The sequence below is a fragment of the Cricetulus griseus genome, chromosome 5, assembly GCF_003668045.3.
Source record: "Cricetulus griseus strain 17A/GY chromosome 5, alternate assembly CriGri-PICRH-1.0, whole genome shotgun sequence".
Classification (NCBI taxonomy): domain Eukaryota; kingdom Metazoa; phylum Chordata; class Mammalia; order Rodentia; family Cricetidae; genus Cricetulus; species Cricetulus griseus.
This window is the reverse complement of record NC_048598.1, coordinates 126,674,281-126,689,414: the sequence shown is the minus strand read 5'-3', so window position 1 is coordinate 126,689,414 and position 15,134 is coordinate 126,674,281. Positions and strand designations below refer to the sequence as shown.

Sequence of the window (15,134 nt, the reverse complement as noted above, 5' to 3'; positions counted from 1 at the left end):
ATGCTTGTTTTGCATGTGTGTGAGTAAGTATTTGTTTGTGTATGTGAAGGTCTGAGGATAGTGTTGGGAATCAGCCTTAATCCCTCTTCCACCTTACTCATGGGCAGGGTCTCTCAGTTAAACCCAGTGTTCGATCACACAGCTAGTGATCTTGCTCTGGGCCTTCTGTCTTGTCCTCCCTTCTGAGGCTGAAATTTCAGACAGACAAACATACCCATCCACCATTTATGTGGTTTCTGTGCATCTGGAATCTTGTCCTCATGTTTGCCCTTGATGTAAGTCCTGGAAAAGATTCTCATTTATTGTTGTCTAAATGTGGTAGGGATTTCCTAAAGATTTATTTAAAAATATATCCTATGTGTACATGTATGTGCCTGAGTGTAGAGATGTGCACCATGCATGTGTAGAAGCCTGCAGAGGCTGGGGGAGGGCATTGGAGTTACAGGCAGTTGTGAGCTGCCATGTGGGTGTTGGGAATCCAACCCAGGCCCTCTGCAAGAGCATCAAGTGATCTTTACCACTGAGTCATCTCTCTAGCCCCATAAAGATTTAAATTATGTCTCTGGGAGGCAGTAATATACGCATTTAATCCCAGCAGTGGGGAGGCAGAGGCAAGTGGATCTCTGTGAATTCAAGGCCAGACTGGTCTACAGAGCAATTTCCAGGACAGCAAGACCAAGGCCACACAGAGAAACCCTGTCTTGAAAAACCAAAAAGAAAAAAAAAAGAAAAGAAACCTTGTCTCAAACAAACGACAAAGCAAAACAAAAAGATTTAAATTATGTTTATCTGTCAGGGTGTGAGTATGTGCATATGAGTGCAGGTGCACTTATTAAGAGGTCCAAAGAGGGCACTGGAGTTGGAGTTACAGGATGTTGTGAGTGGCCAGAGAGGGTGTTGGGAACTAAAATAGTCCTCTGCAAGAGCAAAAAGTGGCTCTTGTTGCTTCACCACTAAGCCATTTCTCCAGTACCACAGGACATTCCTTAAAATCCCTACTTTATATTTGTGGGAGATGTCTTAGCTAGGGTTTCTATTGCTGTGAAGAGACACCATGACCACCGCAACTCTTAGGAGAAACATTTAATTGGGGTGGTTTGCATTTTCAGAGGTTCAGTCCATTGTCATTATGGTGCGACACGGTAGTGTGCAGGCAGACATGGTGCTGGAGATAGAGCTGAGAGTCCTACATCTTGACTTGCAGGCAAGAAGTGGTCTGTCTCACTGGGGGTAGCTTGAGCATAATCCTCAAAGCTCACACCCCAATAGTGACCTACTCCAACAAAGCCACACTAATAGTGCCACTCCTTTTGGGGGCCATTTTCTTTTAAATCACCACAGAATTATTAGAATTAACCCAAGCATGCATGAATGTATTTGAGGCATGTTCCTTCAGACGTGAAGGTCTTTTTTTTCTTGAGGACCCTCATTATATTGTTATAGATGTCTTCTTGTAATCTGTAGGGTCTCAGCTTAAATGTCATGTACTCAGAAAGGCCTGGGTCTGCCACTGAATCTAGTTATTATATGAACCTTACTCATTCCATCAGTCTCATAAACACTTTGTTTCTTTCCTTTATAATTAAAAAAATAATTGTGTGTGTGTATGTGTTATACTTAAAAAAATAATTGTGGGAGGCTGGAGAGATGGCTCAGAGGTTAAGAGCACCGACTGCTCCTCCAAGGGTCCTGAGTTCAATTCCCAGCAACCACATGGTGGCTCACAACCATCTGTAATGAGATTGGTGCCCCCTTCTGGCCTGCAGGGATACAAGCAGACAGAATACTGTATACATAATAAATAAGTAAATATTTTTTTAAAAAATTGTGTGTATATGTGTTTCTTGTGTTTTCTCATTGATTTTTTTCTAATTCTGGTTTGTTTCCTTCTTTTGTTTGCCTTTTTGATTTCAAGAGAGTTGGGTGGATGGGGAGGTGGGGAGGATCTGGGAGGTGTTGAGTGATTAGAATACATGACATGAAAAGTTATTTTCAATAAAAATATATTTTAAAAAACAACACTAAAATCAATGTGTATGGGTATGTTGCCTACATGTATATCTTTGCATCACTTGACTGTGGAAGTCCCTGCAACTGGAGTTACAAATGGTTGTGAGTTGTCAGGTGGAAGCTCTGGAAGATCTGCCAGTACTCTTAACTGCGAGCCACCTCTCCTAGCCTGCCTATTTTCTGTCATACTATAAAATTGTAAGTCTTCAAATACTTGTGTTCATTTTTGTTTGCCAGTTTTTTCGAGACAGGGTTTCTCTGTGTAGCTTTGGAGCCTGTCCTGCCTGGAACTCACTCGGGAGACCAGGCTGGCCTGGAACTCAGAGATCCGTCTGCCTCGCCTCTCAAGTGCTAGGATCAAAGGTGTGCGCTGCCACTGCCCAGCTATTTTATTTAATTCTGTCTGTCCCTAAAAATGAAATTCAGATGCATTCCAAGGGATGAAATTTTGTAATTTTGTTTACTTTTGTATTCCTGGACTCTAGCACAGTACAAGTAGCAGGTGCCCCACAAATATTTGACTATTTCTTTGGTTGTTGCATTTACACTCATTTCTTCTATGGTATTTTAGTTTCTGCCTTTGCACTGTCAACCCCAAGGGAGTAGGAGAAAATTACACTGCTCCCTTCCTCTATCTGAGTACTGAGACCGGCATTTACTGAGCTCAGGCTTTTCCTAAGAGGCTGTCAAGGACCCCAAAGGTGCATGACAATTCTATTAGTAAGAGCGTGACTGAGGCCATCAAGAAATGCTTTTCAAGTTACATTTGTAGGGTTCTTGAGCAGCTGAAATCGCAAACTGCTGCATTACAATTAGGTGAGAGCAGAATGTTGAAGTGTTCTTTTTATAATATTTGCAAGACAACCGATGCATCCTACTCGCTCCAGGAAGCTGAGCTCTTGCAGCAGCTCATCTGCCCAATGGGGGGCGGCAGCATCCCAATAACTCACTTCTTGAAGATGTGAAGGTGGGAGGAGAGATTCGCGTTCAAAAGCTTTTTGACTCTACCCACTCTCCGTAGCGCCTTAGCCCGCTCGAGTTTCAATGCGCGTTGTTGCTGGACGAAGCTGAGTCCTATACAGCTCTCGCTGCTCTCCTGATCATGGCTTCTTCGAGTTCCTTCTCCTACTATTGTCCTCCATCTTCCTCCCCTGCCTGGTCAGAACCGCTGTACAGTCTGAGACCTGAGCACGCGCGAGAGCGGTTGCAGGACGACTCAGTGGAAACAGTCACGTCCATAGAACAGGTGAGGTGGCAGGGCTGGGCGAGGCGCCCGCGCGGGGCCTTCTGGGAGCAGGAGTCCCGTTTGTAGGGCCGACTGGATGTGAAACTCTCCTTGGAACTACAACTCCCACATTGCACTGCGCCCCCGAGCTCTAGGTGCCCAGACTGGGGCTTCCGAGTGGAGCGTTTGTGGGACTGACTTGGGTAGGAAAGGGTCATTGTCATGGTTGGGCTTGGGGGACAGGACAGAACCTCTGTCCTCTCCGCTTCAGAAGATGTAAAGAATCATGTTCTGTGTCTGGAGCCCATAGCAGCCTGGGCGGACCAGGTAGCCTGCTCCATTCTTCCTAGAAGATTGGAGGTTCTGGGACCGACCGCTCACTTTCCCCCACATGCTCGCAGTTTCCGGACATTCAGGGGACCGAACGGCCGGACTATGGTCCTGCCATCCCCAAATCGGTTTAATGTCTGACCTGCTAGGTCAGGTTGAGGCCTACCTCGTGGTGGGTAATTATTTGAGCACCTGGTATTGAACGCTGGAAATTCAAAAAAATAGAAAACAGCCCCTAGGCAGGAGCCTGGTTGGGAAAGACAGGCTGGAAAACTGTATAGTTTGGAAAGAACAAAAGATCGAAGTTTGAACTGCTGGTGATTCACTAAAGCCTAGGGTGTACTGGATATGCCATTTTGAAAAGTGTTTAAGGTATGGGTAGAGAATAATAGTTTTCATTTTTCTCACTCGCCATTTGGAGTTGTTTCCAAATTGGTTGTTGTAGAGCTGTTTACCCATCTGTTACTAGAAGTGGTCAGGATGAGTCTTGTCAGCGCTAAGGAATAGGAATCCAGGCGCTTACTAAAATAAGATCTTACTAGATCAGTATCCAGGCTTAACCATGGAGGGACCTGCTTCATTCTTCATACCTAAAGCTGGAGCCTCTGTTTAGGCAAAGTTAATGGCAATAGTGACTATGTAAATTTTACAGTTGTGACTAAATACGAATTTGTTTCTGTGTGTGTGAGTGAATGTGTACAGCATGTTTGTGGGTGCTGGTGCCAAGGCATACAATATGTGGGCTAACTGAAGTCACCAGGCTTGCCTAGCAAGCACCTTGACCCACTGAGCCTTCTTGCTTGCCCTAAATAAAATTCATAACAAAATAACTGATTGAACACATGGTTATTCGCATAGTAGCAGAGGCAACCTTTTAATCTTTGAGTTATTGCTTCATGGGCTTTAGGGTAATAAAGGAAATTTCCTTTTTGAATATAGCTCTCTGACTTAGTTGACTTGTGCCCCACAGAAGTCTCTTGTAAAACATTATAAGGAAATCCTTTGTCAGTGATGAAAGCTACAGAATCTTTGCAGTGTTTAGAGTTGTTGACTAGTTGATGGCGAATTATGGAGTTGGATATGCCTCCTCCCACGTCTTAAACCCTTAGCAGATAAGGGTATACAGGATGCTAAAGAAGGATCAGAGTTAGCCTGTCACTTTTCAAAAACATCTATGTTTAGGGACATTATCAGGAAATTTTCTGTTCTCTTTTTTGTGTGCTGCCATCTTCTTCAGTGGATGGCTGAAGTTCCTTCCTGCTCAGCTCTTAAGAGGAAAACAACTTAAGTTCTGAGTAGGCATAATGAGCAATACGAAAGTGGACACAGGATGCTCTGAAAAGGGGCCGGCTAAGACCAGGGCTGTGGAGGATGCTAGGTCCTGATAGGTTAGTGCAGAGTGTCTGTCAGATACAGGCCCTATGGAATGACAGAGTCCTCTATGCTGTGCCATCATCCCAGCTCACATTTTAAAAGTCTAGGATGAAGAGTTGCACTTAATAGGCAGATAATGTGATACTTCATTCTTAGGGCTTCCGCTGCACTTTAGTAGTCACCACGGTGACCATTTGGTTCCAGCTGAGTGCTCCATGTTCTCCCGGCATTGTGTGACTCAGCCCTTACACATTCTGAAGAGAAGGCAGAGGCTTAGAGAACTGTCAGTTGCAGTCATGAGAAAGAAGGTTGCTGAGAGGAATTCTTCATAGACGATGCTGTTTGATTTTTTCCGTTTTGACTGAAACTTCCGCAGGGATTTACCAGCAGCTCAATTTTGTGTCATGGCGATAAAGATTAATGCTTGCCACTCCTTTCCTATCTTGTTTTTTGGGAAACTTCATTTGTTACACAATACCTTAGTAACAGGAGTTAAACCTGTAAACAGTGGAAGGTGCTCTTTTTTTGGGGGGGGGGAGTTCGAGACAGGGTTTCTTTGTGGTTTTGGAGGCTGTCCTGTAACTAGCTCTTGTAGACCAGGCTGGTCTTGAACTCACAGAGTCCAAACAAAAACTCTGGAGTGCTGGGATCAAAGCCATGTGCCCCCCCCCCCCCGAATTTTCTTTCAGGAAATTCTTGAGGACTAGAGAGATGGTTTAGTGGTTAAAGGCACTAGCTGCTCTTTCATAGGCCTAGGTTCAATCCTCAGGACCCACAAGGTGGCTCACAATGTCTGAAACTCCTGGCCCTGGGCATCTGATGCCCTGTTGTGGCTTTCAGGGGTTCTGCATGTATGTCCTGCACAAAATAACCAAACAAAAACTAAAAAGAAAATCTTTCAGGTGCTAGGCACTGTTCAGACAGTTAGCATGAGTCATCGAATAAAAGAAATGGATTTGATGAGTATTTGTTATGTTTTGTTTCAAGACAGAGTTTTTCTTTGTAGCCCTGGATATCCTGGAACTCGCTCTATAGACCAGGCTGGCCTCTCAGATATCCTGCCTCTGCCTCCCAGTGCTGGGATCAAAGGTGTGCATCATTACTGCCTGGCTGGATTTGATGGTTTTTGTTTTTTATAGTTTATTTAACTTAATTTTATGTGCATTGGTGTGAGAGTGTCAGGTCCCCTGGAACTGGAGTTACAGACAGTTGTGAGCTGCCATGTGGGTGCTGGGAACTGAACCTGGGTCCTCTGGAAGAACAACAGCTAGTAGTGCTCTTAACCTCTGAGCCATCTCTTTAAGGGAGGAAACTTGCTGATCACACCCTTCACTCTCTTGTCCCTTAGCAGTATTTCATGGCTCACACCCAGCATGATGAGCCATCTCATCAAGCCTTGGACTTGATGTTTTTAAGGAAAATTTTGCTCCAGGCCAGGGATTCATTCAGTTAAGAAAAGAAAAGCAGTCAGGTGGTGGTGGCGCACACTTATAATCCCAGCACTCGGAAGGCAGAGGCAGGTGGATCTCTGTGAGTTCGAGACCAGCTTGGTCTACAAGAGCTAGTTCCAGGACAGCCTCCAAAGCCACAGAGAAACCCTGTGTCAAAACAAACAAACAAACAAACAAAAAACAAACAAACAAAACAAAAACAGAAAACAAACAAACAAACGAAAAGCAAAGAAAGAAAGAAAAAGCAAAACATAATCCCAGCACTTGGGCAGGTGGATCTCTGAGTTTGAGGCCAGATTGGTCTACAGAGTAAGTTGTTCCAGGACAGCTGGGACTACACAGAGAAGCCCTGTCTCGAAAAACCAGAGAGAGAGAGAGAGAGAGAGAGAGAGAGAGAGAGAGAGAGAGAGAGAGAGAGAGAGAGGAGGAATGGGGTTGTAGCTCAGTGGTAGAGCATGTACTTAGTGTGTGCAAGGCTGGATCTATCACCAGTACCACAAAGAAGGGAGGGTAAAAAGTTGCTTAGAAATTTAAGAAAAAATAAGGTAAGGGAATGCTAAGGATAGCATGTTTGATCTGAGAGTTGAAGTATATGAGGGTGCAGGTCATGAGTGGGCCAGGTAGAAGAGTGTTCTGGGCAGATAAAGCATGCGCCAAGGCCCTGAGGTGGGCAGAGTGTGCCAGGTGAGGAGGGGCTCGTAGATCCGGAGCCTGCAGCTGCTGTGTTTGAAAGGACTCATGGCAATGGGAAGCCATTTGGCTGGAGAGCTTGCATTTACCAGCCAGCCTCAGCAGACTTCTTTCTACCTTGCTCTTTAGATTTGCTTCAGGAAGTAGATGTGTACCAACAGGCTGGGTTGAGCCATGAAATACTGCTAAGGGACAAGAGAGTGAAGGGTGTGATCAGCAAGTTTCCTCCCTCTTGCAGTGCTGTGAGCTGGTTTCTCCCCAGACTTAAGGTCCTATCTTCCAGGCCTTCTCCACAGAGACCCTGACTCTCTCTATCTCTTCCCTTCCCACCTTCAGACCTGTTAGCTACCAGGACTCAGAGCAGTCACACAATCTGAATGATAATTTATCAGGTTCCTCAGGGTTACTGTCAAGAGTCTTATGTGGGGAGCTAGGAGAGGTGGCTCAGAGGTTAAGAGTGCTCGCTGGAGAGGTAGCTCAGCTGTTAGAGCACTTGCTGCCTTTCCAGAGGAATAGACTGGTTCCCAGCACACATGGGGTGACTACAACCTTTTGAAACTCCCACTGGGGGGGGGGGGTAACTGAAACCTCTGATCTTCAAGGTCACCTACACTCAGGTGCACATATTCCATTCTCATATATATGTTTTTTTTAAGGTTTTTTCCTGTTTGTTTTGCTTTTTCGAGACAGGGTTTCTCTGTGTAGTCCTGGCTGTCCTGTACACCAAGTTGGCCTTAAACTCTTTTTTAAAAATAGAATATTATGTAGGAAATGGTGGCGGTAGGAGGCAATGGTTGGGAGGCTATTGCACTGTTCTGGGTGAGAGGTGACATCGACTTACAGAGTGGCTATCATGCTTGTGATAAGGTTAGTCTCTTGACAGTTTGTGAAAGTCTGCCCGTTGATAAGTATTTTTCCAATGGATGTGATGTAAGGGCCTTTTGTGAACAGACAGCAAGGTGAGGTTATGCTTTTAGTGTACAACCTCATCAGTGTCGTGCCATCCAGCACCCTATTGCAAGCTGCAAATTAATATAATCTCATTGTTTCAGTGGTGACCTTGCTAACACTTGTTTACAATACATACTTTTTTTTCTTTTAGCTTACTCTTCAAGAGAGACCGAAGCATCTTCCACTTGAAATGCCAGTGATGTCATTAGTCAGGAAGTTCTAAGGAGAACATGAGACAGTATTAATTAAATGCCAGATTCATGTAAATCCAAAGTGGGATGGTGAGGTTGGGTATAGTGGTTCATACCTTCAATACCAGCACTTAGAGGATGAGTCAGAGAGACCACAGTTAGCGAGCCAGTCTAGGCTACATAGCAAGACCCTGTCTATAAACAAACAAATGAATAAACACAAAAAGAAACCTGGGCTGAAGATACAGCTCAGTGATAGTGTGCCAGCAGTGTAAGGCCCTGGGTCCAACCCCCAGGTCTACCAAAGAAAAAAGAGGTTTACAGACTTTTCTGGTTGAGATGAAATACATGTACTTTTAGACTTTCAGGTATGTGGTAAACAAATCAAATGCCTGTTGAGAAAATTTATGTTTAAATTTAGGTCACTGTGGGCCTGGGTGGTAAAGTACTTCCTAGCATATGTGAGGCTCAAAATTCAACTCCTAGCACTACACATACAAATATAATAACCATTATAATTCATACTTTATATAATATCAATTTAGAAAGGTCAATTCTTCTCTTATTCATGAGATGATTCTCTTAAAATTCTTCATGTGTCTTTTTATTAGCAGCAGTTATCACCCATATATATATATATGCATATATATGTATATGCTTTTCTAGATCATATAAGTAAGATAATTATCATTGAATATTTTATCCCAGCTTTAAGGATCAACCCAGGCCTAGTAGAACAGCTCTGTAATCCCATCTGCCTGGGGGACTGAGGCAGGAGGATGGCAAGTTCAAGGCCAGCTTGAGCAATTTAGTGAGACCCTGTCTCAGACAGAAAAAGGACATTGGAGGGACAAAGAGATGGCTCAGTGGGTAGAAGTGCTTGCCTCATAAGCCTGAGGACACGTGTTTGATCCCCAGCACCCATGTAAAGGAGGTAGTAGAGTACCAGCTCCACAGAGTTGTCCTCTGTCTGTCCCCCCCCCACATGCACCATGGCTCATGCACGCCATCACATACATCATACCCACAGTGATAATAAAGTAATATTAAGAAGGAAAACATCTCCTTGAGTTTTTAGCTTGAACCCTCTGTGTTAAAAGAGAAACCACATAGAAGTTTACTAACATGCATCTCATGACCAATACCCAGAGAAGTTAGTCAATCTCTAAGATGTGACTTAGGGTTCCGTCTTAAATACTGTCTCCACCTGTGGTGTCAGGAGCCTGAAAAGGCAAGGTGTCCAGGAAGAATCCAGAAACAAATAGTTTGTTGTGCATGTTCACATTGTGCTTTGTGGAAGAGTCTTTCACATTGGGATGGGGGTGGGTGATGGAGAGGAGTATGCCAGAGGAGGCAGAGGAAGATTTCCTTTAGAGATACAAGCTTCTACTTATAAAGGAGTAATTCCTGCTGTGTCTTCAAAGCTGTGTCTCCTGTTGCTCAAAATAATCAGCTCAAAATAATCCTCATATGAAAGAGGCTTATTATGAGTGATGCCTTTTGTCTCTTGCAGTCTTATTCTGAGTGGTGGGTTTTGGTCTCCTATAGTCTTAGTTTGGGGTAACATATATAGTCACCTATATTCCTTACATCATTTGTTCAGAAAATGTTTTTCTTATTAAACATTAGAGAATTTTTGTTATCTTTTTTAGTTGAGAAGATGAATAGTATGGATAGTGGGTTAAAAAAAACAGCTAACCTTTAAGTTATGAATGAACTTATTTTATCACTTTATGAAAGTACTTTATCACTTCTAAAAACCTTTTTCTGGCTGGGGAGATGTTCACACAAGACCAGATCTTCAACATCCATGTAAAAGCCTCTATGCTGGTGGTACTGAGGCAGGGGGTCCCTGGAGCTCATTGGCCAGCCTGTATAACTAGTTGGTGAGCAGCAGGTGCAGTGAGAGATCCTGCCTCAAAAAATAAGGTGGAGAGTAATTGAGGAAGGCACCCAACATTGACCTCTGGCCTTCACAGCACTTACAAGAACACACACACAACACACACACACCACACACACACACACACACACACACACACACACACACACACACACTTTCAATCTACCAAACAGAAACATGCATCAGAGTCCCCGATGGTTGATAGAAAGCTAGTGGATGGACTCTGTACTCATAGGCTCTGAGTATATAGATCTGTACTGGTTCTGAGTTTCTGGAATATTAGTTTTCTGCCACTGTTCAGATTGGGAGGCCTCTTTTTGCTTTTCCTTTTCATGCTCATGTTTAAAGAGTGTGGGTGAGCAAAAGGCAAGCTCTGGGGTGGAAATTCTCATCTCTTTTATCCAGGAACGTATTCTAGACACCTACAGCATAGAGGGAAGATGAGAGTATTATTTAAAATTTTTCTTTCTTCTTTTCTTTTGGTGTGTGTGTAGGTGCACTCACTGTGTATATACATATATGGAGGCCAGAGATTGGCCAGATGCCTTCCTTTGTCATTTTCTACCATGTCTTCGTCACTGTTCTATGGCTGTGAAGAGACACCATGACCATGGCAACTCTTAAGAAGGAGTTTAATTGGGGGCTTGCTTACAGCTTTAGCGGTTTAGTCTATTATCATCATGATGGGGATCAAGGATGCATAGAAGAATAGTAGCTGAGAGCTATGTCCTGATCCTCAGGCAGGGAGACAGACAGACAGAGACAGACAGACAGACAGACTGACAGACTGACCGACTGATTGAAACTTCAAAGCCAAACCCCAGTGACACATTTCTTTCAACAGTGCTACACCTCTTAATCCTCCTTTTTGTCTGTATGTGTTTGTGCTTTTTTTCAAGACAGGGTTTCTCTGTGTGGCCCTGGCTATCCTGGAACTCACTCTGTAGACCAGGCTGGTCTCGAACTCACAGAGATCCACCTGCCTCTGCCTCCCGAGTCCTGGGATTAAAGGTGTGTGCCACCACTGCCTGGCTAAATTGAAAGAATTTTATAATGAAAACCAATATACTCACCATCTTAATACTTTTGTTAACATTTTCTATATTTGAGCCAGGCGTTGGTGGCGCATGCCTTTAATCCCAGCCCTGGGGAGGCAGAGGCAGGCGGATCTCTGTGAGTTCCAGACTAGCCTGGTCTACAAGAGCTAGTTCCAGGACAGCCTCCAAAGCCACAGGGAAACCCTGTCTCAAAAAAACCAAAAAAAAAAAAAAAAAAAAAACCAACAACAACAACAAAAAAAAACCAACCCCCCCCAAAAAAAAATCAAAACAAAAAAACCAAACATTTTCTATATTTTTTGGTGGGGGCAGAGTGGGATGAAAGGGTTGAAACAGGTTCTCATGTAGCCTAGGCTGCCTGTGAATTCTCAGGCCCTCTTTGTCTGTCTCTAGAACTACAGGTCTGACATCCTGTTTATGTTCAAATTCCTTCTATTGTCCCCAAGACTTAAAAGAAAATTAAATTCTATGTATTTACTTATTTGTGTGTACATGTGCACATTTTGCTACAGTGTATATGTGTAAAGTCAGAGGAGAGATTGCAGGGGTCAGTTCCTGCCATCATGTAGGTCTTAGGGATTGAACTCAGGTGGTCAGGCTTGGCTGCAAGCTCCTTTACCCACTAAACCTTCATGCTCTCCTTTTTTTTTTTTTTTTTTTTTTTTTTGGTTATGTGTTTAAATAGGTTCCAATAAAAGCTCACTTATTTGGGGCTATTTTTAAATATTAAAGAGCTGGTCTCTTGGGAATTAATCTTCCATGCCTGTAAGATCCTGGCCTTGTAACCTTGTCATGTAGCAGAATTCAGAAGCAGATTAGGTGCTCTGGGCTCCATCCTTTTCCTGAGAAGCAGCTCGTGTTCATTTACATGGTTTTGAGCTGTGCCCGGTGCTCTGGGGAGCTAAGCCCTTTGCTGTTTATGCCGAAGAAAAGGATCAGTTGCTATGGGGCTGTTGAATTGCCTATAGCCTGATAACCGCCTGTGGGATTTTTTATGCAGAGAGGAGAGATTAAGTAGAATAGTGGGATTGAAGGGAAACGGAAAAAGTGAGAGGTCAGCAGAGGTGCACACGCACCCATGTTTTCCTCTCTGACTAGGACCCAGTAGACTACCAGATAACAGACTAACAAGAGGGAGACGGACCTTTATTTATTTGGTTTTGTTGTTTTTAAATAGAGTCTAACTATGTAGCCCAGGCTGGTCTTGAACTTGCTATGTAGCTGAAGGCAGTGTCAAGCCCAGACTCCTTAGTGCCACCATTCCCAGCCACAATTAGAAGCTTTTTAGCATGTGTGAACATATACATGCATGAACATCCAGCAAGGAGTAACCCAGTGGGGTAGTTAGGACCTGAGGTAAACCAAGGAAAGATAGTTTGGGCAGGCAGGAGAAAGGGTGTGGGAAGATGGCACTGTGGGCACTTAGGTCAGGAACTGTGTTGCCTCAGTTTTCCTATATTGCAGAGAAACAAGGAAACAGATTAGTAAAGGATAATGGATTTACTTACAGTTTGGCCAGAACTGGGGAGAGAAAAGTTCTTAGATTCTGTCTGCCTTTGATGTTGCAGTGTCACAGCTTTATAGAAAAGATAAAAGGAGAAGTTTGTGTGTGACTGAGCTGTGAGATGAGGTGGCAGAGCCATGCAGTCTCCTTGGGGACGAGGCCACCTCCTCTGGCCCCAGGCTTCAGCCTGTTCTCCCTGAGCAAAAGATTCCCACAGAAACTGTAATTCTTTAGGGTATTTTGTTTCAGGGTCCCTGCTTCACCGCAGCCTCATCTTTTCCTTGTTCATTCTTCAATCTTGAGGATTTGGTATCCTCTGTTACAATCTGTTAGCTTGGTGTGAAAAGTTCCTCAACTTTGCATTTGAATTTGCCTGAAAGCAACATCAGGAGAATACAGCAGCCAGGCTTAGAAGACATTCCCTTAGTGTCAGGTCACTATGCATAAGAACCCCTTCTCTATAACCTCTGGCCTTAGTGACTTTTGGAAGGTTTGGCACCAGGGACTCCATTTTGGCTGACAGTATGCCTCTTGCCTCACAACTGTTTTTCTCTGAAGACATCGTGCTAACAGTCTTGTGGTTTGCTTTTAATTCTCCCCCCTTGGTGTGATGAGGCTTTGTCCTTTGATCTGATCTATGTTGGGGGTGGGGAGGAAAAAGTACAGCAGGCAGGCAGGAAGACAGTGCCGAAGGCCCCTTTTCTTGGCCAAATGTAAGTAACTGTTTAGAAGGAAGGCCTCTTAGGCTAAGTTTAGCTGGCATCTTCTGAAATTTTATGAATGCTGAGTCCCTCTTCATTGTGCCTTTTCCTTGACTGATTATACAGTGGAAGCTTTTCCTTATCTTTCATATATATAAAGATTATGTGTGCTAAAGATTTATTGATCATAATTGGGGTGGATGAGACAGGTCTTATTATATATAGCCCTGAAACTCATTCTGTAGACCAAGCTGGCCTCCAACTCACAGAGCTCTGCCTACCTCTGCCTCTGCTGGTATTAAAGAATGTGCCTCTGTGTGTGTGTGTGTGTGTGTGTGTGTGTGTGTGTGTGTGTGTGTGTGTGTGTATGTGTGTGCGCACCCACGCTCGACAAAAGTGTTCAGGGGCCCAAAGGGGACACAAAGGGACATGGGATATCCTGGAGCTAGAGTTACTGGCAGTCATGAGCCACCAAATGTGGGTGCTGGGAACCCCGCTTGGGTCCTCTTCAGGAGCAGCAGGTGCTTGTAACTGCAGAGCTGTCTCCCAGCCCTTGTCTCTCTTATTTGAAGGGTCAGCTGTGAGTGTGGCCTCCTAAGGCCTGTTAAATACACTGAGTTCTAATAGAAAAAGGATTTTTGTAGCAGTATCAACAGACAACAGCTATAAACATCACAAAGACTTTACAAAACAAAATCATAGAAAACAGCAATTTACAAAAGAGTCTAGTTATTTTCAGTTCTGTAACTCATCATGTCTTGTGTGGTCAGTATTTAATTCTTTTAGCTATTAGAGCTTGGAATGCAAAGTGCTTGGCCATATCTAATTGTTGGTACTAAAAAGTGATGTCTATAATATAATTAGAAACATACACATGCTGTATACACTTGTATCTGAAAACCATAAAAAGAACAAAATTTTAATGATAATTTTATCATGTTACATCTGTCAGATATATAAAAATGTAATATATACAGCAGATGGATATATTACTTTTCATATGTCATAAGAACATTTTCTGTTATATACTTATTATAACTATAAAGTTGAGGAGGGTAGAGAGATGGCCCAGTGGTTTGGAGCACGGGCTGCCCTTCCAGAAGACCTGGATTCAATTCCCAGCACCCACATGGCAGCTCACCACTATCTGCACTGCAGTTCCAGGGGATCCAGCATTCTCCTCTGGCCTCTGATGGCATTGCATGGAAGTGATGCACAGACACACATGCTGGCAAAACTCTCATACTAATAAAATAAACAAAACATATATTGAGTCTAAATACAGAGACTCCAAATCTAATGTTGCCTTTTTGTGAATAATACTCGTTTTCATCTTAGTAATTTTTATTACTTATATATTAGATTGTATATTAAAATGCTTAACCTCTTAACATTATTTATTGACAAAATATATATTATCTAGTAGCAGTGAATGAGTGTTGAGTAGCAGCTTTACCATCTTAATAGCAAGAATAGCCCATCTCAGATGATAAAGTTAATGTAGATTTCAAATGGAGCAAAACCCAGAAACCATGGAAAAATGTCTCCATATAGAGTCACCATTAATCTTCCTTAATTGCCTCTAGGCGGTACACATTTGCTGCTACCTGAAGGTCTCCAATTACTCTACTCTGGAAATCCAAAGAAATATTAGCAGTTAACAACTCAGTCATTTACATGTGGTGTCTCTAGAGTTTAGGGAGAGGAAGTCTAAGGGCTACATGGGAAGGGGCACCAACTGTTACT

General features: G+C 43.4%; 1 protein-coding gene across 1 annotated transcript in view; it reads left to right on the top strand.

The window, feature by feature from the left end:
- The first annotated feature begins 3,011 nt into the window (after positions 1-3,011).
- Positions 3,012-15,134, top strand: part of Fntb (farnesyltransferase, CAAX box, beta) — an 80,664-nt gene continuing 68,541 nt past the window's right edge. Inside the window, exon 1 of the mRNA XM_027418322.2 lies at positions 3,012-3,256. Within this exon, the coding sequence (XP_027274123.1) occupies positions 3,113-3,256 (144 nt within the window). The 5' untranslated portion in view covers positions 3,012-3,112. The remainder of the gene's footprint in view (positions 3,257-15,134) is intronic.